This window comes from Papaver somniferum, chromosome 7 (genome assembly GCF_003573695.1).
Source record: "Papaver somniferum cultivar HN1 chromosome 7, ASM357369v1, whole genome shotgun sequence".
Taxonomy (NCBI): Eukaryota; Viridiplantae; Streptophyta; class Magnoliopsida; order Ranunculales; family Papaveraceae; genus Papaver; species Papaver somniferum.
Window position 1 is genome coordinate 155,737,054 of NC_039364.1, and position 27,356 is coordinate 155,764,409.

Consider the following 27,356-nt stretch of genomic DNA (forward strand, 5'->3'; position numbering starts at 1 on the left):
ATATCTAAATCAGTATCAACATCACATGCATATGGAATATTAGAAGAAATATCATTCATGAAGGTCGGGGCAGAAAAGCCTAATGTATTTGAAACCAAAGGTTCCACAACATTTTCAGCATAGACATGTTCTTCTAACATAACATCATCATCATCATCATCATAGTAATATGCATACTTGTCCCTATTAGCAGTTGTGGTGTCATTAGTCAACTCATGTTCCTCTAGATTAGGTTCATATTCAATATCATACACATGAGAAGGACTAGACATGCTATTTCAAAGTTCAATTCATTACCACCTATATCATGTGACAGTGTCTCAGTTTCCCTAATGGATTCCCAGTGACGGGTTTTCTCTGCAATCTCAGCTAAAAATTTCCATGCATCATCCACAGTTTTATCAAGAAATTCACCATTACACATACACTCAACCATGGCTCGAGATTTAAAGTCTAGTCCCTCATAGAGGATAGCGACAAGTCTCCACTTCTCAAATCCATGGTGTGGACATTCGCTCAACAAATCATTAAAACGTTCAAAATAGTCAAAAACAGTTTCCTCATCCAATTGGACAAAACAATTGATACTTTGACGAATAGCGATGGTCCTATGATGTGGAAAAATTTGAAAAATGATTGTGAGTTGTCCCAAGTGTGATTGATTGTGGTCTCAAACCGTAAAACCATGTTTTGGCCCTTTCCTTTATAGAAAATGTAAACAAACGCAATTTCAGAGAGTCTTCGGACATATGATCAGGTTGCATAGTCCGACAAATTTGTTCAAACTCTCTTACATGAGTATAGGGGTTCTCAGAATCGAACCCTCGAAATATAGGAAGTATTTGTATCATGCTTGCATTTATTTTAAAAGGGGTATTGGTTTGAGGTAATACAATACATGATAATGAAATTTTTATTGTGGGATACATGTATTCATGGAGAGCACTAGGTTGGCCCATATTGAAAAGACACAAAGCCCACTATTTGGTTTTAATGGGTTTGGATTTTTGGGAAAAATTTGGTTTTGGTGGGAGACATTTTTTTTGGTTTTTTAAAATTTGGGAGCAAGTTTGGTTTTAATGGGATAGAGAAGAAAAAATTTGGTTGTTAAAATGGGAGCAAGTAAAATTTGGTTTTTCAATGGGAGAAAAGTTTTGGTTTTTGAAATTAGGAGCAAATTTTGGTTTTTTTTTTTTTTTTTTTTTTTTTTTTTTTTTTTTTTTTTTAACAGAAAATAAAATTTGGTTTTTGAATGGGAGCAAGCCCACTGTTGGTTTTGTGTTTGCTTTGGCTCAGCTGGTTTGAAAACGTTTGGTGAAACTGAGTCCAAAATCTCGGCCTAGAATTTGGGTACTCGGCCCACTAACGAGTTAACCTAGCGTGATCGGTTACAAGCTCAGCTGGGTTTAAAAACCCAGAATACAAAATACCAGTCCAAATTAAACAAGCTCACAAAAATTAAATACAAGCCCACAAATTAAACAAACAAGCCCACAGAAATTAATTACAAACCCAATAAAAAGCCCAAAAATTGGCTTTAATATTACAAGCCCACAATTAAAAATTGGAAGCCCACAATTCGGGTTCTCTTAAATGGGTTACCTTTTAAGCACAGCCCAGCTGCTCTGATATTGTTGCAAAAACCCAGTTGGGCTTTGGTTCTTTTCCTTGGTGGCGTCCCAGCAGAGGAAAAACTGGTTCAGAACAGCAGGACCAACAACAAATGAAGTGAAGCAGATGCAGATGCAAATGCTATGCAGTGAAATGCAAAAATAGCTAATAAAACTACAAGAAAAACACAGCACCAATCCCCGGCAGCGGCGCCAAAAACTTGGTGGACCCGGGAAAGCGTATAAAATTGAAGCGAAATGAAACGCGGGCCTACAGTAAAATACCGCAAGTGCACGGTCGTCAGTTGTAGCTCGTGCAAGTACGGGTCGATCCACAGAGACTGGGTGTGTTTGGAGTTTCTAGCTATTTGGGTTCTAGTTGGCTATTGGGCTTTAGGTATCAAAGGGTTGTGGTACCAATGGGTTATGAATACCCTTTGGAATTGTTGGGCTTTGAATACCCTTTGAGTAAATTGGGCTTAATGGGTTTGTTGTAATGATGAAGTGCTTTAGGCCTTGGGCTCAGTGTAGTGAACTGAGCTTGGGATTAAACCTGGGCTTTTGGTATGATTTGGGCCTTAGCTGGAGCTAGGCTTTTTAGCTATGAACCTGGGCTTTTAGCCTTTGGTTTCAATGAACTGAACTTGGGCTCAGTGTTGAAGTGAGCTTTGGGCTCAGTTGGCTTGTATGAGGATCTGGGTTTGAGCAGTAGCAGAAGCAGTGCACAACAGCAGAAGCAGTGCACAGCAGCAGCAACAGCAACAGCAAGTAGTAGCAGCAGCAGTGCAAAGGGCAGGTGCTCAGCAGGGAAAGGGAGAGCAGGAGCTGTGCAGGCAGACAAGGTGAAGCAGGCTCTAGGCAGACAGGGCACTAAATCACACAGGGCCAAGGATGGCATTTACAATGACAGGTACAAAGAAAAAGTGACAATGGTATATACATGGAAGCAACACATGGCAAAAGGATGAAAATTTACAATGGCAAAAGCAAACAGCACAAAAGTATTATGAGAAGGTGACAGAACAATGAAACTACAAGCAGAGAAAAATGGAACCAAGGCCTAAGCCAAGGGCAGGGGTGAGAAGAAGTAACAAAACAGTTAAGTTGCAAGTGACTATGAAAACAAAATGTGGGTTAAACTAAGGCTTTGAATCCACCCTTGTGTCCTAGCCAAACAATGTGATCCTAGGTTGAGTTGAAAATCCTATGCATACATCTAGAATGGGAGGAAAACTAATTTGCTCACTAGTTTGCCCCTAGCATTGACTGTCTTTTGACAGAACAATCAATCACAGGCACTATGAGCATCAATCTCTTCCCATTGCTCAATCAACACACTGCACTAAGGCTCTAACCTAGCATTCCACTATCTAACAGTCCACTAAAGCTTCATCTGAGCCTCAGCAGTGAACCCAGAACATGAGAAAACAGATGGAATAACACATGATTAACAGGAACAACACAACATTTAAACTACTAAACAGTGAATGAAAATTGCAAATGAAGAACCCTAAAAATTAACAGTGAAATCAAATTGACATTGAGAATTAAATTAACCCAATTAGGGGGTATCTCGGCTAACCAAGAACAACCTTTAACATCCTACATCACTTCCCTTTTATAGCTTACAACAAAATACCTAATTTCACCAAAACCCTAAATTTGCAAACCCTAACTTTTGGGGAAAATCAAATTCGACATACCCATGTGTAAATTGGCTTCGACCCATGCTTCTTGATGTCCCTCTGATGCTCTTCCTGCTCCAATTGATGTACTGCAACCCTAGCTCGAGTTGTTTCATCAACTCCACACCTAGGTCAGAGAGATGTGGGTTTGAAAAAGCAACTAGGCTAGAGGGTTGGGGTGTCGTGGTGTTGTCGGGTGGTTGTGGTGGTGGAGTGGTTCGAGAAGAAGGTGTAGCTGGTGGAGGTGATGGAGTTGCAGAGCTGTGGAGCAGCTCTCTGCAGACGGAGTGGAGGAGAAGAACTCGATGTTTTTGGGAGAAGGGTGTGTTTGGCGATGGGTATAGGGTTCGGTCGCTATGGTGTGTAGCGGGATCATCGAGTTCGATGTTTGGCGAATCTCGACCGTGGGATATGGAGATGAAAGATCAATCTGACGGTGAGATGAAGTGGATCCTGCAGCGACCGTTGGATTATACAATACAACAAAATTAACGACACCAGATGGAGTTAGGTGTTGCAGTGTTAAGCGGAAGTATCGAGGTTTGATGTGCAGGCAAAGAAGCGACCGTAGGATGCAGATGCGATCCAATCTGACGGTCGGGAATGGAGGCGGGTATGGATATAGAAAATGGGTTTGGGTAAGGGTTTTGGGCCTTGGGTATGCCAAGCCCATATCTTCTTTAAGAACAATTCTTCCTTCTTGAGCCCATTCCTAGCTTTTTGGACGTGCGCTCCATTCTTTGCGGCTTCCTTGCGTAATTCTTCCCGGCTTTTCACTACTTTTCTGCTCTTTTCCGCTCTGTTATTCATCCAAACTTTATTTATTACCTAAAAATGCAAAATTAAGTAAGAAAAATATTTATTCTTGAAAACAATGAAAATACAGAATATGGGATAAAATGTAGAATTACTGCACAAAAGATGAGTTAAATGCCAACAAAAAGGGATAAATATATACATTATTTGGCACTCATCAGTTGATCCCTTAGATGCCCCTTTAACCAGTCAGACAATGTGTTGATCTCTTAGATGCCCGTTCAACTAGTCATACTTTACCTTTAGAGGAAGGTGAAGTAGAGATTTATCCTAGGAGAAGCAAAAATGCTAGAAGCGAAACCTCCTTTGGATCTGACTTCATAACATGACTAGATGAATCTCATCCACGGACTTATATAGAATCCATGACATCTCCTGAATCCTCATTCTAGAAAGAAGCTTCAATCAGCGAAATGGGTTCCATCCAACAAAACCATACTTGGGAGCTTACAATTTTACCTCCAGGGAAGTAAGGTCATTAGTTGTAAATGGGTCTTTAAGAAGAAACACAAAGTATGTGAAACCGTGGAAAGATAGAAATCTAGGTTAGTAGCTAAAGGTTATAGATGAAAAGAAGGTGTTGATTTCTCTGATACTTACTCACCCATGACGAGAATTACTTATATTAGGATGTTATTTGTTATTGATCTCGTACATAGCCTAGAGATACATCAGATGGCCGTCAAGACATCTTTTCTAAATGGTGAATTTGATGAAGAAATTTACATGGACCAACTTGAAGGATTTGTAGTGAAAGGTTGTGAAGGAAAAGTTTGTAAAATGAACAAGTCTTTGTATAATTTGAAATAAGCACCTAAACAGTGGCATCAAAAGTTGATCATGTGATGATTTCTAGTGGTTTTAAAGTCAATGAATCTGATAATCGTGTTTACGCTAAACTTTTTAAAGATGTATGTGTGATTGTTTGCTTGTATGTTGATGATGTACTTATAATTGGTACAAACATGGATGTGATTAATTCCACTAAAAGCATGTTGAATGAGAAATTTGACATGAAAGACTTAGGCCCCGCTGATGTGATTTTAGGGATGAGGATTAGAAGACATTCTAATGGTTATAGTCCTAGTCAATCTCATTATGTTGAATCTCTTCTTAAGAGATATAATCAGTTTGGTTGTAAGCCTGCTTGTACTCCCTACTATCCTTCTTGTATAGACTCTAGAAGAATAAGGGTGATGGAGTATCACATCTTGATTAATACTCAAGAATTATAGGAAATATGGTGCATTTTGATAAATTTTACGAGACCATACATTGGCTATAGTGCGAGTATGTTAAGTAGGTATACTTGTAATCCAGGGAAGGAACACTGTGATGTATTCATTATAGTATTAAGGTACCTAAAGTATTTTATGAATTTTTGTTTGAGTTATGAAAGGTACTATGCCGTCCTTAAGAGATTCTAATGCAAAATTGGGTAGCTAACTTAGAGGAGTCTAAGTCTACGAGTGGATATGTTTTCACTCTAGCAGGTGGGTCTATTTTTTGGAAGAGTTGAAACCAACATGTATTGCTCGATCCATTAAGGAATCTGAGTTTATTGCGTTAGATAAAGCATGAGAGGAATCCAAATGGCTAAAATTCTTTTTAGAAGATATTTCTCTCTGGCATAGGCATATGCCAGCTATATTTATATATTGTGATAACCAAGATGCAATAGCTAGAGCTAAAAACAACATGTACAATGGGAAGTATATACATATTCGTAGAAGACGCAATACCTTGAAACAACTACTCTTGATTGATGTTAGTTCTATTGATTTTATACGGTCTAAGGAAAATATCGCGGAATCTTTGACGAAAGGTTTGTCCAAAAACATAGTTAGAAACGCATCCAGAGGGATGGGTCTTATGCTCATCTAATAAACTTTACATGAAGGATACTCAACCTTGTTGACTGGAGATACCCAAGATCAAGGTTTCGAATGAGACAACTAATTCGTGGTGGGTATAGGTACACTATCAGGGAATTTTATTCTTTGCCCCTTCACTACGGTGTAGACGTGATAGTGCGGTTTCATGTTAATGATGACTTATTAGAAGTCTTAATGAGTTATATAGTTTCAAAATTGAAATGAGGTGTAGCAGTAAACACTCTTGATGGAACTAACCTATCTAATGAGGAAGTGGGATGCTCCCTATGAGAATCTATCTAATTCTCTATAGCATTTTGAAAAAAATGATAAAGGCAAAGCCAAAATAGGGAAAAATGGAACGAACTTGGCAGCACCTGCAGAGGTATCATGTGTGGTTGTTATACACCAACCGATGGCAGTTCAAGACATTGTGTTCATTGTCGATCAAGTAGTTCCGGTAGTTTCTCGCTAAGCAAAGGTTCAAGACCTCACAGACACCTCTTACCTATAATGTTATTTCTCGCTTGATGATATCTGATATTTTTGGATATTTCATTCATATGGGGGATTGTTGGAGAAAATGAGTTTTTTTAATGTATACTAGTTTTTGGGTCTTGGTTAGAATCGATCTTATGACTTAAAGGTCTAAGGACATTTACTCATTTTCTATGAACGAACGAAATGCAAATATGGGAGGGCGTGAGACACTTGCATGCCTAGTGCTTGTATGCACATGTGTGAGTCAACCAAGATTAAAATTAAAACAAATTTTTAATTTCAAAATAGATTAATTAAAAAATTCCTAAGCAAAATAATTAAAACCATATTTGAATTCCTTAATCAAATATTAAAACAAGATTTTAATTCCTTAAACGATTTCATGTCACCAAAAATAATTTTTGTCAAATCCATTTTGACTTCCTATAAAAGCAACAAGGATTTCTTCATTTCAAAATATACAGAGCATGTTACTATCCCAAACTTTTTTCCCCTCTTCTCGCTTTGTTTTTTGTGTGTTTATTTCTTTTCCTAATCCTTGTTGTTGAATTCGAAGTTAGATAGATGGTATTGTACTTATACATTATACATCCTGTAGCTTTTTCCTGGATATATCACCGGTGTGGGGGTATAATATCCCTCATTCTTGAGGAGTACCTACAGGCTATTATGTTAAGGACAATTTGCAGAGTAGGTGTCTCTGCCTTTATGTGTCAAATTGTGTGTTCAATCTAATCGAGTAAATTTTTCAGTAATGCTTTAACGTTTCATTGTTACTAGTCCCAACAACTTTATTATCGTCGTGTGCATCTGAACTGGATGGTATGCTACTCCAATGTCATATGCGACGCGTCTAAGGGTGGACCAAGAAAATAAACCGTTAATTATGGACCAATTCTATACACCGTTGAGATTTATAGAGGGTGGGTTGTTTTTTTTTTGATAAACAATGAACCTTTTCATTAATGGGATTTCAAGGTTACAATGAGTTTAAGATCGAAAATAAGAGGGTACAAAGTAACAAGAACATACCGTAAGAGTACAATACCGAGAAATCCGACAAGAGAAAGAGAAGGATTACCGGAGTAAGACAAATACAAGTATGAATAAGATCCGATTAAACCGAAAGAAGGATGGTTTTCTCGATATTAAATTCCAACCATTTAGTTTGTTTTTCTTCTTTAGAAAGAAATGCTCCCAAAGTAGGAGTGATTTGCTCAAATCTCTTATAACTAGTGATGAAGCTTCCGTCATCAAAAAGACCACCTATGGGGATTCCGTCGCCGGATAAGTTGATGATGAAGTTTCTGATGAAGATTCTGTCTCCGGAGACAACCAAGATGAAGATTTCATCGTTGGAGAGCATGGAGGGCATCACTATTGATCTTAAAACCCAACCCAATAACCAAGAATCACCATTAAAGCGAAGATAAACCTCAAAAGAGTAGATAAAATCACCAAAATGGTGTAGATAAGTAGAAAACATAATAAAAACCAAACTAATCTACTAACTAACCTAGAAAGCAAGGAAAAATGAAGAAATCTGCTCAGATCTAGTCCATTTTTGGACTAGATCTGAGCAAAGAAGGGTTGTTTTTGATGGTTTTGTTGGAGAAAAAGAAGGAGTAAGAGAGATGAGAGAGAGAAAAAAAAGAAGAGCTGTAGTTAACAGAGCCAAGGGTAGGTTCTTTAAAAGCAGAATGGGACCTCAAAACAGGGGTTATAGTGAGACCTCAAAACAATAATCAACTGTTCAAAAATTCTTAACTGACCGCCCCACAAAACTCCCCCAAAACCGCCTAGACTCAGCTGGTGAGCCCAGCTCTCCCTTTAATGGGACCCCTAGGACTGCACAAGACCCGCCCCACGATACCCATACCCACCCGTACCCGCTAAACCCGTGGGTTTTTAGTCCATACCCGTCCGTTGTGGGTGCGGGGTTGGTTATGAAAAAAATACCCGCTGTCCGTGGGTGCGAGGTTGGTTTTAGCTCATACCCGCATACCCGCCCGAAAAACCCGCAAAATATAAACCTTTAGATAAAACTAATCATAGCCGTCCGATCCATTATGAAACCCTAATCCTAGTGAACTCTCATTCAATTTCAGACTTTCAGACTCTAGACTCTGTTCGGCCTCTCCCCTTCTTCCTCCTCGGTCTTCTTCCTCACCTACGATTCGCTACGAAAACAATAGTAACTTGTCTATTTCTTCATCAACAGTTCAACAACAACAACTACAACTTCGAATCTTCACCAGCAATCGAAAAAATCCACAGATTCAACACCTAATCTGCATATGTGAACTTGTTAGGTATGAAAATTTTTTGGGTTTTGGTTTTTCTTCACTGAGTTAATGTTCATCTGTGATTCTGTGAATTCTAATTATACTGTTCTTATTTTTTGTTTTGATTTTACAATTTTGGTTTGTTTCAATTTGATTTTCTGGAATCAGAACAGAAATCTGATCAATGATTCGAATGAATGAAACAATCAGTGTTTGTGTAGACTAATTCCTGAATAATATGTTGTTTGACTAGTCTTTCTACTTGGTGAAACTATCCTTGAAATTATTAGGAAGTTCAATTTGATGCTGTTACATTAATGTTTTATTCTTGTCATTGGAATCCTTTCTTCTAGTTTTGTCATGTTAAACTGTGCTAGGTCCTGTATTACAATCTTTATTTGCTTAGTCTAGCCTTTACCCAGCTAACTTAGTAATATGGGATTCATGGAATGAAGCAATAGACTGCTCACTGACTTGCCTTCAGATGTGGTGATGTATGTTGCTATTCAATTGATTCTCCAGCATTTGTCTATCTAGTGTTTAACCCAATATTCATTATGGATTTATTTCGATTGTCTCTTGTAACGAAAGTGATTTCATTTGTATCTAGGTATGAAATATAATAGGTGTTCAATGTTTTTTAGTGAGGTTAATGGAAGAAGGTTCATCATCTCAACCTTTGGCTTTGGCTATGGCTACTTCCAGCCAAATGTCAAGTGCAGCACCAGCCTCGGCAGCACCTCAATTTGAAACTGGTGGGACACCTCAATCTGTACCTGATGTCTCTGAAACTGAAGTTACAACCCCAGGTGAAGGTAACAAGAAGTCAAAACAGTATTCTGATGTATGGGTGAAAGATTTGACTAGGTTAAATCCTCTTCAAGCAAGATGCAATCATTATAAAAATACTTTTGATGCAAAGGTTAGGAATGGGACAACTAGTTTGAAGAATCATGCGGCTAGATGTCCTAAGAATCTTGATAGGAAGAAGGAACAACAGAGTATTGTTTTATTACCCCCAAAGCCAGGTGTTAGTGCTAAACTAGTTGCTTCCTCTTATAGTTATGATAGGTGCAGAAGGCGTTTAGTGGAGTTTATAATTAAGCTAGAGTTGTCGTTTAGAATTGTTGAAGCAGAGGGTTTAAGGTCTTTGCTTCAAGAGTTTGAGCCTAGATTTCCTGTCCCAAGTCGTATGACAATTTACAGAGACATTTTAGAAATGTATATTGATGAGAAGAAACTGTTGAAAGCATATTTCAAGGCGAACAAACAAAGAGTATCTCTAACAACAGATACATGGACATCGCCGAATAATTTCAATTATATGTGTGTAACTGTTCATTATGTAGATGATAAATGAAAGTTGCAAAAGAGAATTATCATGTTTTGCTTAGTCAAAGGTCATACAGGTAAAGCCATTGGTATCATGCTAGAAAATTGTTTGGTGGATTGGGGACTCGAAGATGTTTTTGTTGTGACTCTTGACAATGTTAATGCTAATACTGTGGCTATTGATTACTTGAAGACTAGTGCAATTGGTTGGACAGGTGCAGTTGAAAGAGCTGCGTACTTACATGTAAGAAAGTTATATTTATTCTTATTACAAATGACTATTTAATTTCTGATTCAACCAATGCAATTTCTAAGTTTCTCTTGTTTTTGTTCTTATCAGGTCAGATGTGCTGCACATGTCCTTGCTCTGGTTTAAGAGATGCAATACTTAAATATAACGCGTCGATTAAGAGGATCATGTCAGTTGTGAAGTTTGTTACTGCTTCTTCTACTAGGTTGGCTACATTTAAAGAGTATTGTACAAAAGAAAGGATTGACTCCAAGAAAGGTTTGATTTTAGATGTTAAAACCCGTTGGAATAACACATATTTGATGTTAGAGGCAGCTGAAAAGTACGAAAGAGTTTTTGATAGGTTAGCAAGGAATGACAAAGACTTCCAAAAGAAGTATATTTTCCCTGAAGATGAATCGTTTGCTTTACCTAATATTCAAGATATACTTTTTGATATTGATAATTCTGACCTTGGAGAGTTATCTTCCGACTCTTCATCTAGTTCTGAATCTGACAGTGAAAGTGTGAATGCTAATCCAAGAGGCAGGAAGCTACTACTGAAAAAGAAAAAGAAGAAGAAGCCTAAGCAGCATGCTCCTTATTCCAAAGATTGGGATTATGCCAGAGGCCTTGTGAAGTGTTTTAAGGTATTCTTTAACTGTACTGCTAAGTTTTCTGCTTCAACAAAGGTTACATCACATATATTCTTACGGCAATTAGCAATCATCCATGAACAATTAATTGCTTTTAGAGATACCAGAAATCCAGATCCTTATATTTCAAGTTTGGCAACTCTTATGATTGGCAAGTACAATAAGTACTGGGATAGGTATGAAGATATGAATTCAGCATTATTTTTTGCCCGAATACTTGATCCAAGAGAGAAAGAAGGTGGGTTAGAGTTTGTGCTTCAGTGTTTGTATGAGAGCGATGAATACAGGGTTGAAAGTATTATGAAAAAGGTAAAGGAAGAACTTGTGAGACTCTTTAAAGAGTATAAGTGTATGTTTTCAACAGTGGAGGAAGGGTCATCTAGTGTTGCTGCTGTGGATGTAACTCCTGATATTATGCTAGATGATTCGATTGAGGATATTCTTGAGTCAAGGAAGAAAAAGCGTAGAAAAAACCCAGTTATTGATGCAAACTCAGAGTTAGATAAGTATTTGATGGATGATTGTGTTCCAAATGATCCCGATTTTGATATATTGGCTTGGTGGAAAGAAAATAACACCAAGTATAAAATACTCTCACATATGGCGAAGGATATATTAGCTATACCTGTCTCTTCAGTTGCGTCTGAATCTGCATTTAGTACCGGGAAGAGTGTTCTTAGCCAATGGAGAAGCTCTTTGTCTGCGAGGACAGTTGAGGCGTTACTCTGTACGCAGAGTTGGTTACAAAAGCCTGTCGATCTTGATTTTCTAATGGAGTATGTACCAGATGATTCCTCTAGCATTGAGGAAGGTAATCTTCAAAATGTTCTTCTTCTTTGTTTTCTATTTTATGTATATGTCAGTAAAGACCTTAAAAGAAGCTAACATAATTTTCAATTTGGTTGCAGATTTATTTAAGAAGACCGTGTCGGAAGTCCTTGATCCTTGAGGATGCTAGGATGAGAGACTTGAATATGATAGTCTGGAAACTTTTATTGTTTAAGTTTTAATATGAACTTTAAAGTAGTAGAGTAGTTGTACTGTTTAAACTTGTTTTAGCTTAGCAATGTTATGTTTATGGTTTGTTTTCTTAAGTTATACAGGAACTTAAGTAAGTAGTTTATTTAAATTTTAAAAAACAGATGTGTGTGAATGATTATTGAATATAAAGCGGGTTAAACCCGCTTAAACCCATACCCGCCCAACCCGCAGCGGACGGGTATTAAAACCCGCCCGTTGTTTGTGGGTGTGAGGTTGGTTATAAAAATAAAAACCTACAACTTGTGGGTGCGAGGTTGCTTTTAGCTTATACCCGCCCATACCCGGACCCATACTAACTCCTTGACGGTGGACCCCACCATCCCCTCTCACATGACTGTTTTTGGGGAGTATTTGGGCGGACTGTTAAGAATCATTGTCAACTGTTAGATTTTATTGGTCCGTGAATTTTGGGCACCTTTAGTTTTTTTCGACGTGTTCACCCCTGCCTGACTCCAGCCGGATGATGTCACATACCTCCTACATTCTTCTCATTGCATTTTAACGACTGTCCCCACTCACTACCCAGCGTCCAACATCTCTTACGGTTACATGATGATGATTAGTTGATGGATTTGGTCCTTAATTAGCGTAAGTACAGTCCCTTAGCACAAACATCTAGAGTGACTTCCAAGTCAGCTACAGTGTTCCTACTCCAGCTGTCCCATTCCTTCTTATCAAATTTACAGAAATCTCCTCACTACTAGTGGCAAAAGTGAGCATCCGTTTTTGCCCCAATTCTCATCTTTCCATTTGTTCCTCTCTCTCTCTCGTTTTTCGTGTGTAGTTGAAGATCATGGAGAATCAACCGGATAAGATGGCACAAGGGTACAATATCTAAACCCTAACCTTTTTTTGGTTTGGTTTAAGAAACATCTGATGTTTTTTGTTAGTCTCGTTGTTTATTTGTTGTTCTGATAAAAAATTTCTTTGAAGCCATACAACAATGGTAGGAGATTCAGCATCTAGTGGACTGAAAATTATCATAAGAAGAAGAGCTAAATCTGTTTCTGCTGTTGAAAAACAGGTTATCAACGTATGGAAAACATCTATAATTTTTTTGTTTTGTTTTTAAACTCCATGATTTTGCTGCACTTCTAAATGTTATACTTTACTCTTACGCAGGAAAAAGTTCTTCATACCCTTGGCACGGATAAGACATATGAAAAGACAGTAAACAGAGTCGGTCTTGTTTCTCACCACGATAGTATGATCATGCATGAAGCAGGTGGAGAGCACGATGAGTGACCTCAGAGAATCATCTCCATCTGGGATTTGGTAGAGAAAAAAGGGCTGGATAAGCGGTAATTGTTTGGAATTATAGTTTTTTTTTTTGACTCTTTAATTATTGTCTTGTTAGCTACCTATTTCTTTGAAAGTTGAATTATAATGATGGCAAGTTTGACATTTAAGGTGTGAAGTAATCAAATGTGTGAGGGCAAAAAATGAATTGATCCTGAAACTGCACTCAAAGGAGCATCTGGACTTCATGAAGGCTCCATGTTCTAGAACCAATGCTGTAAAAAAGAATAGCTACAGAAATAATGACGTCTATTTTAATAGATCTACTTCTGAGGCTGCATTTATTGCGGTCCGTTGTTGAGGTAAAGTTTTCGTTGGTGTACAAGAAACATGTTTTAATGAAATTTCGTATGCGTCTCTAATTTACCTAGCTTGTTTTTCTTTGAAACAGGCTGCCAAGAGAGTGGCAAAGGATTTGGATTATGCGGTGGCCTTGGTAAGGCCTCCCGGTCATCATGCCGTAGAAGATCAGCCAATGGGTTTTCGTTATTTCAATAACGTCGCTGTTGCTGCCCAATGCCTCTTAGATGAGGTAACGGTTAATGAATGAACAATTGATTGAGAGTATTTTCTAGTTGTAGAATGACTAAGTAAAGCTGAGTAAAAGTTCTAAGTTTTCCTATTGCGTGTATCTTCTTTTTGCAGCCTAAAAATGGAATAAAGAAAATTCTGATTGTGGACTGGGATGTCAACCACGGAAACGGGACACAAGATTTGTTCTATCAGAATCCCATGTACTGGTCTTTTCAGTACACAGGTAAGAGGAAATTAAGATAGAAGCTAAGTTATGAAATGTTCAGTTTCTTTCTTCTTAACTTATAGTGATGTGTATCATGTTATCATGCTCTTCCTATTGATGTTCCTCAATTCAGAACGAATAGTATTGTCCATGCTGTATTAATTCTTACAGTATGAATTCAAAAGATGATCATTCTTGTTTTAGTACGGTCAGATTGTTGTATATATGCCGTTTATCTAGAAGAAATTAGTACTATTTCTTATGAAATCTTGAATTACTAAGTTCTTGGTGGTGGTCGTAGACTTATATTCTTGTTCTTCTTGGTTTTGTAGATACCAAGACAAATTTTTTCCTGAAACTGGATCACACACTGAAATAGGAGAAGGGCCTGGCTTGGGTTTCAACGTCAATGTCCCGTGGAAACAGAATGGGATGGGCGATCGTGAATACTTTCTCGTCTGGGATTCAATTTTACTCCCAATTATTAGGGATTTCAAACCTGATGTCTGTTTAGTATCAGCTGGCTTTGATTCAGGTATTTGTTGACTTCTTGTTTCTGTTATGTCTATGAGCATAGATGCCAAAGAATACATCTATGTGCTTATTTATTTGCTCAGTTATAGAGGAAAATATGAAATCGATCTGGTTACACATGGGGTTTATTTATTTTGATGGTTTTTCCTTTAAAAACTCTGGCTACATTTTTAACTATTGAATCTGAATTTTTGTTAGATTATGAATACATCTTTTATGTTTTAGTCTTTGATCTCACTAATACTTGAAAGTGCAAACAAGTGTTGGACCTCGTGTCTTTGATACGTCTTGGTAAATCCAGGATGTGAGAAATGCGTCTTACTGACTTCTATTAGTGTATTTTTCTGTGTAGCTATTGGAGATCGTTTGGGAGATTGCTGCGTCTCACCTTATGGGTTTTCGGTACTCACCAAAAAGGTGGGTTTTCGAATAATATTTTACTTTAGTTTATATGATTATAAGGAAACAAAAATGTCTAACAATTTCATTTGTGTTTTAGCTTATGGACGTGAATGCGAAAATGCTGCTTGTCTTGGAGGGTGGTTACAACAACACCTCCACTGCGAAATGTGCGGTCGCCTGTTTGGAAACGTTGCTTAATGACACTGTTATTGAGAATCCACTCAACTCCGTGATCGAAAGCATTGAAGATGTTCGCAGTGTATTGCTGCCATACTGGTCATGTCTTGGAAAAGACGCCAACAGTAACCCGGATGAGGTAATATATGTTTTTTCCATTACTTAGAAGCTATGTTCGTTAACAAAAGAGCTCTGATCAGATCACTATTTATTTAGAATAAGTGAAACTGGAAATATGGGGTGAAATTCAAATGAGTTTGGACTCTTACTCAATCGTTTTCTATAATCAATCAACAAAAGTATCATTTCACTTTATAAATTACTGAGGTTTTTCAGGTTGTTATGATGGTACATCATGGTTTTGCTAGACCTGGTTTAGTAAAATGTACTGGATGTTAAGATTTGCGGGTACCTTTATATGGAATTTCAACATCATGCATACTAGGGTCAGCATTGCACACATTTCTTCTAATACATCTGGGTTAAGTTACGTACTGTGGCTAATTTGAAAAACTGTTCAGTAGAACCCTGTGGTTGGGTTTATTGTTCGTCAACCTTTGTATGTGTATGGAGTGCCAACTGCCTTACTTAGCTGCTGGAACTGCTATTTCTTGCTCCCAAAAATTAGTTAGACACAATTCTCTTATGGCGTTGTCCAATTGAATTAGTTTATTCCCTCACGGTTTATGCCACGAGATTCTTACTCATAACCACACTCCTTTCTAGTTTGAAAGGATCCATCCTCTTTTTTCTCGGTTGTATTATTAAATGTTGATCCATCAGAATTTTTCTGGTTTCTTCATACTCCCCATTAAGTTGAATTTTTTGCTGAAGGAGCATCAGCCTATATTATTGGTCTTCAACATGGAAAGATCGACAGCCCTGAATAGATGTGAACACCTAAGTGATTGGTCTTTAACAAGAATAAATGGGCAACCTTGAATAGATAGACACCTATGTAGGCATATTTTATAAAACGAGTTTGAAGTCAGAGATAAATTAAACTGGTAGATGGTTGAACTCACTAACAATGAATGCAAACACATGGATGGCAATCGATCTTATTTCTTTTCATGAATCTTGTGGGGCAGCTGTACTTAATTTTATTGTATTCTTGGGTCATTTTTGGTCAAGAAAGTTGTAGTTCAATTTGATCCCTTGTGAGTCCTTGGCTGGTTTTTCTTTACATCGCCCGATTATATATAGTTCAATTGACAGTCACATTAGTTCTATTTTGTTTGATTGTTTCTTGCTTATTGAGTTTCAGGTTACCTCACTAAAGCAGGAAAATGCCAGGCAGGCTACAAGAATCTTAGAGCTCGAAGCAAAACTAAAAAGAGTTCAGGAAAACCCCAGCCAGGCATCAAGAGTACTAGAACTAGAAGCGAAGTTACAAGAGATTCAAAAAAATTCGAAATTGTAAACACGGTCACCATTATTGTGAATTTAAGTTTAATCTTCTTATATCTGTAAGTGTTGTTGGCGAGTTAAATTTTCGGGTATCAACACCTAGCTACTCAACAACGCTATTTGTGAAGCATATGCCATTTCCCTGTTTCAAGTCTCAGTAGTTTAGCAGATGTCGTCACATGAAAATAATAACAAAATGTATTTTGTGCGCTCAGTCTAAAAGGGTGATATGTTAATAGGGAGTTTGGTGTGTTTACTGCCATTGCCATTGTTGCTACAACATTTGGAATGGAATTTTCCCGAGATTCTGATTGACAAGGTTGAGTTTAGTTGTATCCTTGAATCTATTCTAAATCGGCCGAAATATTTTACAGGCAACTTTAGCACCCCCAGTAAAAGGGAAAATGTTCGAAGGGTTGTCAGTTTGTTACACTGTGGTATTGTCACGTTCGCGTTGGCATCTCAGGCTACTGGGCGTTCGGGAATAATGCAGGTGGAATCATCATTAATAACTTCAGGGATGACAAAGGAAATTCTTTGGTTCCGAAGTGGTTCCTCTTGATGACCAATGTCTTCATACTTTTACAACTATCAGCAGTTAGTGTGGTGAGAAACCTAGTTTTAAGAATATATTAGGATCATTCTGCTCCATATCTGCTTCGAGTACTTTGGTGCTGATTATTCCTAATTGCAGGTTTACTTGCAACCCACGAACGAATTGATAAAGCGTAATTTTTCTGACGCAAAATGCACTGAACTCTCAGCACGAAATATAATCCCAAGGTTGATTTCTCGAACACTGTCAGTTGCCCTAGCAGTGACAATTGCTGCAATGCTTCCATTTTTTGGAGATATTAATGCTTTAATTGGAGCGTTTGGATTCATGCCTCTTAGTCAAACTTAAGATTCAGGTTTATTATTTCATTGTAAATTCATCTCCAAAGCAGGAGGTATATGTAGTCAACAAAGTAAAGAGAAGAAGTATATACAGAATGAATGGAAGACTTTTATGTAAAGGCTAGGCTATCCTACCGATTAGCTAAGGTACGGTTCAACACTCTCCCTCAAGGTGGTACATACATGTCACATGCCCAACTTGACAAGTGAATCGTTAAAAATAGTGTTTGATACTGCTTTGTTAGAACATCCGCCAATTGTTGTGTAGTGTGAGCATACGGTACTTCAATTATGTTCTCTTCAAATTATTCATAGTTAAATTCCTATCAATTTCCACATGCTTACTTCGATCATATTGTATTAGGTTCTCTGCGATTTTGATTGTTGACTGGTTATCACAAAATAACTTCACGGGTTTTTCATGGGAAAAACCGAACTCCCCCATAAGTCTTTTCAACCATAATAATTCACAAATTCCTTTTACCATTGCTCTGTATTATGCTTCAGCACTGGACAAAGAAACAACTTTTTGTTTCTTAGATTTCCAACTCACTAAATTACCTCCAACAAAGGCAAAATACCTCGATGTTGATCTTCTCCTGTCACCTTTGCCTCCCCAATCCGAGTCAGTGTAACCCGAAATATCAAGATGCCCATGTTTTTAGAACATCAAACATTTACCTGGCGCAGACTTTAGATACCTCAATATCCTTATGACTGCATCCATATGTTGTTGACCCGGATTATGCATAAATATGCTTACGATACTAACGGCATAGGCAATATCCGGTCTTGTATGGGAAAGATAAATCAAGCGTCCAAATAACCTTTGATATTGGTCTTTGTTTATTGGTATTTGATCGGAACATTCTTCGAGACCATGGTTCTGATCCATAGGAGATCCAATCGTCTCACAACCAAGCATGCCAGTTTCTTTCAGTAAGTCAATCATGTATTTTCGCTGAGATAAGTAAATACCTTTCTCAGAACACATGACTTTAATTCCCAAGAATTATTTAAGGCCTGATAAATCCTTCATATCAAGCTTAGAATTCAAACAACTCTTTATATTACTCATCTCTTCAGGGTCATTTCCTGTTACCACCATATCATCTACATAGATAATAAGTGTGGTTACCTTGTCACCTACTCTTTTAAGGAACAAGGTATGATCAACATTACTCTGTGTATACCCGAACTTCGTCATTGCAAGACGAAATCTACCAAACCATGCTCCAGGAGACTGTTTCAAACCATATAAAGCCTTCTTTAACTTACAAACAACATTAGCATTATCTAGAGCACTATAACCTGGAGGTAGTGTCATGTAGACTTCTTCTTGCAAATCACCGTATAAAAAAACATTTTTTACATCATATTGTTGTAGACGTCATCCTAAATTTGCTTCCAAAGAAAGCAAGACCCTAATAGTATTGAATTTCGCAACATGAGCAAATGTCTCTTGATAATCGATACCATAAGTCTGGGTAAATCCCTTAGTCACCAGTCTTTCTTTGTACCTAGCAACCGAACCATCGGGATTATGCTTGATATAATATACCCACCTGCACCCAACCGGTTTCTTCCCTTCTGGTAGTGTGACTATATCACATGTACCATCTCCTCTTTCATAGGACCAGCCCATTTCCGATCAGTGATAAGTATCTGAAAATGCATATTTCTATATCATTTTGTTGGCACTAATCCCATCTCATGTGTTTTAATTTCACATTTTATACCAAATTATGAATTTTCCTGTTTTCAAGTACAATTGCTTTATCTAATTTAATTTTGTGATTTTAGGTATAGTTCAATAAAGCTTGGAAATTTGGAGAAGAAAAAGGAGCAGAGAAATGGGTAGCTAGTGACAAGCCAAGGAAATAAGTAGAAGGCAACAAGGAGTGTCAAAAGAAGAACTTGTGCAATCCGTTGTCGCACTCATCTGTAGCCGTTGCACTAGTGAACACATCACTCACGTATTTATGCCTTGCATAAGAAACTATTCTGAATCCAACACCAAAGCTAGGTATTCATGTGAAACACCCTAGCAATACCTCTTTTCTCCCCAAAACTCATCCTCACGACCAAAAGCTTCATTTTTCTCTCAATTCACTCTATCTTCTGTGTTTTACTCTAACCACCACGACCTCATCCCTCTACATCCACTCCACCACCTTCCCTGCTTACCCAATCTAAACACCTATCAAACCTCCAATTCTCTCTTTCTCTCATTCAATCATATCAACAACAGTGACCTAGTTACAAAGGTGTTCATGATGGCGTTAAATGGAGAAGTAATTGATATTGCTACACCATCAGAAGATGAGACAACACATTGATTGATTGCTGCAAGTTTGTGTTTCTGCAGAAAGAAGATAAGATTGCAGTGAGGCAGTGATGGTTAGTAGGTTATGGTTATTATTGAATTTAAATCCAAATTGGGGGAAATTTGTTTATAAATAGAGATGGGTTTGTGATGTAAATGGCATGCCCGGAGTAGCCGGTGCTCCAAGCTGTAGTAATAGTCTTAGGTTTAATTTCAGTTTTCTCCATGTTCTAATACATAAACTAGGATTTAGATGAAATCCTTAATCTACTGCTATTGTTCTTGTTGTGCTTAACTGATATATGAATGGTTTAATCATTGTGTCACATATATTGCTTTTACCTTGTTTGTCATGCAACCTAAGGTAGTTAGAATAACTCTATGTTGTGCTTCAACTCATGCTTAAGAGACTAAGCTAATCTGTGATGAGTTGTGCTGTAAGAGGACAACTTATGCTAGGGATTAGTTACCTTAGTTGATATTAGGCCATCTAATTAAGATTGCCCTGGATAAACAGCAGCCTTGAATCTTGGCTGGTGTCCATTACAAGGGACAAGATTAGTATCAGAACTGGATTGACTTAGCATAGGTCAAGAGGTGGATTCAACTGCCCCTGTAACTTTATTTATCTTTGTGTTTGTTAATCTTGTTTGTTTAAGCATTGTCATTCATAACCTTTGTCGTATCGACACAAACCCCCTATCTTGGATACTCTTTGTTCTAAATCAGTTTAGAAAGACTTAGAATTCAACTTTACATCGCCCTAGTCTCTGTGGGATCGACCTGTATTTTCTTTGTCTACAACAGACGTTGTGCACTTGCAGTTTATTGTAGGATTGTTTAAAGACCTACCAAGATCAGCTAATGCTTCTTAAACTGTTGTGGGAATAGTAACACCTGACATTTTACTGACAAACGCTTTGCCATCTTCTGACAATCTATGGGTAGACATGTAGTTGGAAATAGGATATTTCATCTTCTTTATTGTTTCGGGTGAAAAACGATCTGGCGGCACTCCACGATTAATTCGTTGTGGCAATTGGTACTTGTCAGTATCAACTAACTCACATATATTGTCAGTACTAATCATAGTATCTATGCTTACCTCGGGAATCTCATCTGGAGAATAAATGGATGTAGGTACTGTTGGAGAAGAAAGAAAGGAGTCTTCTATAACATGAGTTTCGACTTGTTCAACTGACCCTTGGGTTTGCACAGAACCAACTCCTATATCATCACCACAAACTAAAGGGATTCTTCGACTTAATTCTGTTTCAAGAATGTCGATCTCACTATTACTTAAGAATATATCTGTCCAACTCAACTCTTCGCTACTACTCTCTCCCTAAAGAGGAGAACTGGGTACATATGTAAAATAAAACTTCTCATACTCAGAGAACGTAACATCTATACTAACATAATACTTTCGAGTCGAAATATGATAACACCTGTAACCCTTTTGATGTGGATGATAACCGACGAAAACACACTTTAGAGCACACAGATCCAAATTTTCACGCAAATGTTTTTGTCTGTGGACATAAACTATACATCCAAATACCCGTGGGGGAAGTTTAAGCTGAAAAGGAATCATTAAGAACGAAGACAATTTATCCATGTATGTTTGAAATTTCAAGTCACTTGTAGGTACCCGGTTAAGAAGATATACTGCATTAGTAATAGCTTCTTCCGAAAATTGTGGCCTCATGTTTGCTCCAACTAAACATGCTCTAGTAATTTCGAGTAATTGTCGTTTCTTTCTCTCTGCAACACCATTTTTTTGTGGTGTATAGGGACAAGTAGTATCATGAATTAGACCATGTTCTTAGAAATAACCTCGTAAAACCTCATTAACACATTCGCCAGCATTATCAGAACGAATGACCTTTAAAGTAGTGGAAAATTGTGTTTGAATCATCTTATGAAAAGATTGGAAATGATCAACTACATCGCTTTCATTTTTCATCAAATAAAGTCAAGTCATACAAGTGCAATCATCAACAAATAAAACAACCCAACGAAATCCTGAATTACCAGCAACAATATTATAAGAAAGAAACAACCTAAATTGAGTTGGTATAAAAAGATATGGAAATCTTGTGTTCACCCATCTACAGCAGGGAATGTTTGGAAGATAACAAGAGAAGTTTGCAATACAGATTAGAATGTGAAGAAAAGAGGGTTTAATCTTGCATCCAAACGCTATCTGTGTAAAAAAAAAACAAGACTCAATGTACCATATCCTTTGGGACTGTGATTATGGACAAATAATGTGGAAATGGATTGGAGGAGTATTTGCTTTTAAGAATTCCAGATCTTTTGAAGATATTATAAATGCCTGCAAGATAAAAAGTTCAGTAATCCAGGAGATCTGGTGTATAACTGCTTTCAACATCATGGTTGATATATGGTTTACTAGAAACAGAGCTTGCTTTGAGAATATTACACCCAATAGTACAGCAACATAGAAAATAATTTTCTAAATGATTCAGGACTGTGAACCAAGACTCAAAGGATGACTCTTCTTATGACTTACAAGTCCTTAAATACTTCAGTATGAAATGCAGGAAGGTCAAAAACTTCAAAGCCATTGAATGTACTTTCTCATTGCCTGATCCTGATTATACCTTACTTTGTTATGATGGTGCTTCAAGAGGGAATCCTGGAAATGCAGGGTAAAGCTTTATTGCCAGAAATAGTGAAGGGGATTTCTTATCAGCAGAAAGTGGAGGACTTGGTATTTCAACAAATTTTGTTGCTGAAGTTATGGGAACAATACAGGCTTTAGAATGGGCAGTATCTGAACTCAAGCATAGGGTAATAATCAATTCTGATTCCACAGCAGCAATAACAGCATTTACACAGAATAAAGTCCCTTAGTTCATTTTGAGTAGATGGAGATATGTGTGCAACAAATTGATGTCGATACACTTCAATCATGTATTCAAGGAGGTAAATATCTCTGCAGACTTTTTTGCAAAAAAAAAGGTGTCTTTTTGGCAAAGGGACAAGTACTGAAATTCACAGAAAGACCCCAAAACATGCACAAAATGGAATCCCCTAGCACTACTTACTACAGATTCAATTGATGGGCTAGGATCTGGGCTTACTTGTTCCAAGTTTGATTAATGGGCTAGATAGTTGACTGGGCCTTTTTTATTTTTAGTTTTCTTCTTTTGGTCAGGACATGTTGTCCTCTTCAGTTGTTCTTTTATTGATTTCTTGTAATTGCTTATTCTTTAATCAATAAAAGTTATTTTTTGGAAAAAAAAAAAAAAAAAGAATTACCAGTAACACGGCAAGGCCCCCACACATCAGAGTCAACTAAAGCAAATGGAACAAATCTTCGACTATAACTATCAGGATAAGTAGTATGATGACTTTTTGCTAAGATGCAAGTTTCACAATTAAAATTAGAAGGTTTGCAAGCTGAAAATAAAGATCGAAACAAGTGTTCCAAATAAACGAAAGAAACGTGACCCAAGCGATGATGCCATAATCATATCTGATCTTTGTATGCGCGAGAAGACCCCTTGACTGATAGAGAACGACCTTCACATACATCATCTACGTAATACAACCCCTCTCTCTTAGTACCATGCCCAATTATCTCCCCAGTGCTAAGATCCTGAAGAAGACAGAAGTTCGAATAGATTAATACTAAGCAATTTAATTGTGCAATTACTTGTGATACTGATAAAAGATTATAAGAGAGAGATGGAATTAAAATGGTATGTTCCAAGGTCATAGAAGAATTTAGATCCACTCTCCTAGCCCTTTTACCAGATAAGGAACTCCATTTGCACTACATCATATCCAGGTTTTTGCAACGTTTCATTTTTCTTGTTTGCAACGGATATATGTTGCATAATATTATCCGTTGCTCAAATTACAAATACGTTGCACCAAATCTCATATGTCAGATAGAAAATAAAGAAAAAGGACACGCTAGTAATTCATTTAAATGAATGAGGTCTTAAATGTCTATTAACAATACCTTTTATTATTAACCTAATAACATTTCTTTTATTTTCTTTTTCCTTATCCGAGTCTCTCTCCGGAATGGTAGTTTTTCTCCGCCTCTTCATTTTTTTTTCTTCTCTTCATGGCGAACTACCCAGATCTCTCAAAAACGAACATAATCTTCCAAAAATCAAAGCAATCTTCTTTAAAACCAATCCGAATTTGTGAGATCTGCTGGACTCAATCTGATTTGTGAAATGGGTTTCGAGTTCAAGCTATTTTTATCTCTTTTCTTTTTTTCAGATGAGGGTTGAAACCCTTACTTATTTGTAAGATCTTTCAACTCATCTCACAAATATAATCCCGTCTTTCATAAACCTAATCAATATTTGGTCATCCAAATCTCGGTTTAAACCCTAGATATGATTTTGTCCTTCAAAAACAGCTAGCAAACTATTCTCTCTATTTTTCTGAATTTGAGGTTTGAGTTTGATTACTCTTACTGTGTATGTTCACATCAGTTATTGATTTTATAGATTTTTTTTGTTTAGTTTTGATTTTCGCATTTATAAGTAGACAGAATCGTTAAGGTTTAACAATTGGAGGGTTCTTTTTCGTTTGGATATTGTTTAGTTTATTTCTAATAGAATTTAATCGCTTGGATCTGAGATTTATGGGTTTGTGTTGTGTTAATCTGGTTGTTTTGTTTTTTCTTGTTGATACCTGAAATTATTGATTCTGAAAAGAATGAGTGACCCTTCGGTTCAGGTATAAATTTCATTTGTAGGACTCAGGTATAAATTCAATTTTTTTGGTTCTAGGAATCATTTAGATTAGTGACATTTTCACTGTTTTTATTGTAGGCAAGCATAATTTTCACTTGCTTACTTGAAGCACCGAGTATATATGAAAGCTTTACCTTTTGGTTTGTTGGATATTTCGAGGTATATGTAATTGAATCATACACATCAAATTTGATTATCTTTCTTTTGTCATAGTGTTCGGATATCTGACAGTTGCAAGAGTAAGTGCTTTTACTGCAGCAGCAGCAGCAGCTCACATTGGCAACAGGTGATAAGTCACCATCTTCTAAACAGGTACTTAAATTATTAACCTAAAGCTTGAGGTAGTCGTTGGTTGTCAGCAGCACATTTATGTTGCACCAGAGTTCTAGTATTTGTTTTCATTCAGACAAAAGGGTTAGCTCTTTTTGACTCATGTCTCAAGTATTGCCTTAACTTTCTTTTGGGATAACAATCCAATTTTCTGGTTAGGTATAGGGGAGGCATATCACAAGTATTGCCTTAACTTATGTCGTTGGTTATCCAGCTTACAACTGCTATCTAAGAGAAAGATGATGGTAAAATTCAAAATGTGACAATTCTGTATTTGATTGGATTCTGACGATAATATAGGAGAATCAGATCTCATATTAAATATTTATGTAATAATAGGGTATACAACACACTTAATACTTCAATGCAATATCTTGTCCAGAGTGTTGAATAATTCTGGTCATCTTTTTGCAGGAACTAAGATGTCCATATGTATCATTTATGGGTACTCCACTTACTTACCAGTGTTTCTTTTTTCTTTTTTATCCAGCAGGATCACGGAAAGCTATGTATCTAGAACATGTTCAGATTGACGGAGGAGAATACTGTACAGAGATTTTTTGCTAAGCATATCACAAAAACTGTCTTAACGGTGAGTCTAAATGCTTTTCTGCTAAGCCCTTTAATCTACTCCAGGCCTTTAATCCAGGCCCTTAATCTCTAAGCTTTTTCTCCTATAATGTCATGACTAACATTTTTGGGTTCTCCAGATATCACAAGGAAAATCATATCCCCTACAGTTCCCCTGGATTGATGTTGTTTAGTCACTACCAAGCCAATATTAACAACAATGTTGCTGCGTGTAGAAGAGAGTGAGAGTATTTTGCAAGTGTCCCTGAGAACAGGCGTTTCACTCATGGGGTATCCCACAAATGATTCCATATCTAGTAGATTCTGCCATCAGAGCTAGTTCAGTTGTGTATCGAATTTCCCCATACTCCCCTCAGGAAATATATACTCACCAGGTAATTTCAATAGATATGTCATTTGTTCGCACTTCGATGTTGTTGACATGCTCAAAAGTATACTTTATGTTGTGAACTATCTTTTGTACTCGGAAGAATGTCCCTTACTGATCTTTGTTCGATTTATTTGTTCTCTCCATATTCTTTTAGTTGTTTTGTTTCTCTACTTTCAGTTGGATTAATTGTAGCACTAGAGAGGTCCGAGAGGATGTAAATGGTGGGTTCTACTCAGATAATCTGGTAAGTCATAGACAAGAAAGTTGCTTCATTCTACTTCCTTGTGTTCTTTCAGTGATCTTATTGATTATCCTTGAATTATGTTCTGCCATTGAACTTTCTAAACTCCCTCTTCAATTTCGACCTCCAGGTATGTACATTTTGCAAATGTATTCTTTGGGTTCATGATTGCCTGATGCGAGCTTGGACTTACTTTTGGGTTTCTTATAAAGCCATGAAGAAAAAAAAACAGGTAAACTCTTCTTATACTTGATATGTGATGTTCTGGTAGTTGTGGCCTTCTTAACAATTATTCTCTTTGAAGCCTGAAATTGATTGTTTAAATGATGCAGCGATTGGCAGCAAGCACGGGATGTTGGAGTTGTTCTTGGAGCTAATACAGTTGAAAATTAAGGCTAAGAACGAGCAGTGCAGTTGAAAGTTAAGGCTAACACTACGCCAAATCCAGGCTAAGAACAAGAGGAGGCCAAATCCAGGCTAAGAACGAGAGGTGCGAGTAAATCTATTGCTTATTTCCTTGTGCTTGACATAAATTTAAGACAATACATGGGAGATTGGCTTCAGAGGAATTGAAACACATTAGACATGCAGTTGGTTTCTCAGCATGGCTCTTTTATCTAGTCCAGCATGAGAATATTGATGACCGCGGATTCATCAATGGAACTTCGTTTTTATTAGTCGGTGAACATATCAGAGTAGTGTTATTGCCTGCATAGGTGTGGGTTCAAACTAAGTTCATAATGTTGTAAATTGTTGCAAGGATGAGTAATATATTGTCTTATCAGGTCATGGTTCTATATTATTTGTAAATACTAGAATTCCGAAAATACTAATACAGATTTTGTAATAATGTAATTAAAGCAACGGATGAAATGTTGCTTAATTAATTTAAGCAACGGATGAAATGTTGCTTTAATTAATTTAAGCAACATACATAAATGTGCCTAAAATTTGTGAGCCGTCTAGGCAACATACATAAGCGTTGCTTAAATTATTAGCAACGAAAATAAACGTGGTAAATTAGGGTTCTTTGAGGTAGTGTTGCGTTAGAGACTGTTGAGCATTCAAGGATGCACATATCTTTTAAAATAGAGGCATCAAAAATCATATGGTTAGTCGCACCAGAATCAAGTATCCAACCGTGATCTTTGGCTGATTTAGCTGCTAATAGAGCTTGGCCCATGTTACCTGACTGTTGAAGAATGACAGAATTTGTAATAGCTGCAGACGGATTGGCGGGTATTGATGGGATATCGATTGCAT

The 27,356-nt window shown here is 37.1% G+C and overlaps 1 protein-coding gene and 1 long non-coding RNA gene across 15 annotated transcripts; both read left to right on the forward strand.

Annotated features, from left to right (window-relative positions):
- The first annotated feature begins 12,754 nt into the window (after positions 1 to 12,754).
- Positions 12,755 to 16,908, forward strand: LOC113298835 (histone deacetylase 18-like). 3 transcript variants are annotated; one of them, XR_003334399.1, is made up of 10 exons: positions 12,755 to 12,854; positions 12,963 to 13,062; positions 13,152 to 13,330; positions 13,440 to 13,630; positions 13,720 to 13,860; positions 13,974 to 14,085; positions 14,400 to 14,602; positions 14,937 to 15,018; positions 15,101 to 15,319; positions 16,448 to 16,908. XR_003334399.1 is itself a non-coding variant. In XM_026547691.1 (10 exons), exons 7-10 carry the CDS (start codon positions 14,500 to 14,502, stop codon positions 16,601 to 16,603), a joined length of 543 nt encoding a protein of 180 aa, XP_026403476.1. In that variant the 5' UTR covers positions 12,755 to 12,854; positions 12,963 to 13,062; positions 13,152 to 13,330; positions 13,440 to 13,630; positions 13,720 to 13,860; positions 13,974 to 14,085; positions 14,400 to 14,499; the 3' UTR covers positions 16,604 to 16,846. The 3 variants fall into 3 exon arrangements, 2 of the variants coding, with proteins under 2 accessions (XP_026403476.1, XP_026403477.1); XM_026547691.1 differs by having other exon boundaries at positions 14,954 to 15,018; positions 16,448 to 16,846; XM_026547692.1 differs by having other exon boundaries at positions 12,963 to 13,053; positions 14,954 to 15,018; positions 16,448 to 16,846.
- A 6,966-nt stretch (positions 16,909 to 23,874) lies between these two features.
- On the forward strand, positions 23,875 to 26,936 carry LOC113298836. 12 transcript variants are annotated; one of them, XR_003334409.1, is made up of 9 exons: positions 23,875 to 24,544; positions 24,640 to 24,720; positions 24,806 to 24,873; positions 25,051 to 25,136; positions 25,385 to 25,483; positions 25,602 to 25,856; positions 26,030 to 26,096; positions 26,224 to 26,325; positions 26,426 to 26,936. It is a non-coding gene; the product is annotated as an uncharacterized LOC113298836 (long non-coding RNA). The 12 variants fall into 12 exon arrangements; XR_003334407.1 differs by having other exon boundaries at positions 24,820 to 24,873; positions 25,382 to 25,483; XR_003334405.1 differs by having other exon boundaries at positions 24,820 to 24,873.
- The last annotated feature ends 420 nt before the right edge of the window (positions 26,937 to 27,356 follow it).

Bases quoted from the DNA above. Each gene is read 5' to 3' on its own strand.
- LOC113298835 (XM_026547691.1), top strand. From the start codon at position 14,500: ATGGGCGATCGTGAATACTTTCTCGTCTGGGATTCAATTTTACTCCCA. The intron at 14,603-14,953 runs GTATTTGTTGAC...TTTTCTGTGTAG, and splicing joins ATCAGCTGGCTTTGATTCAG to CTATTGGAGATCGTTTGGGA. The intron at 15,019-15,100 runs GTGGGTTTTCGA...TTTGTGTTTTAG, and splicing joins TTTCGGTACTCACCAAAAAG to CTTATGGACGTGAATGCGAA.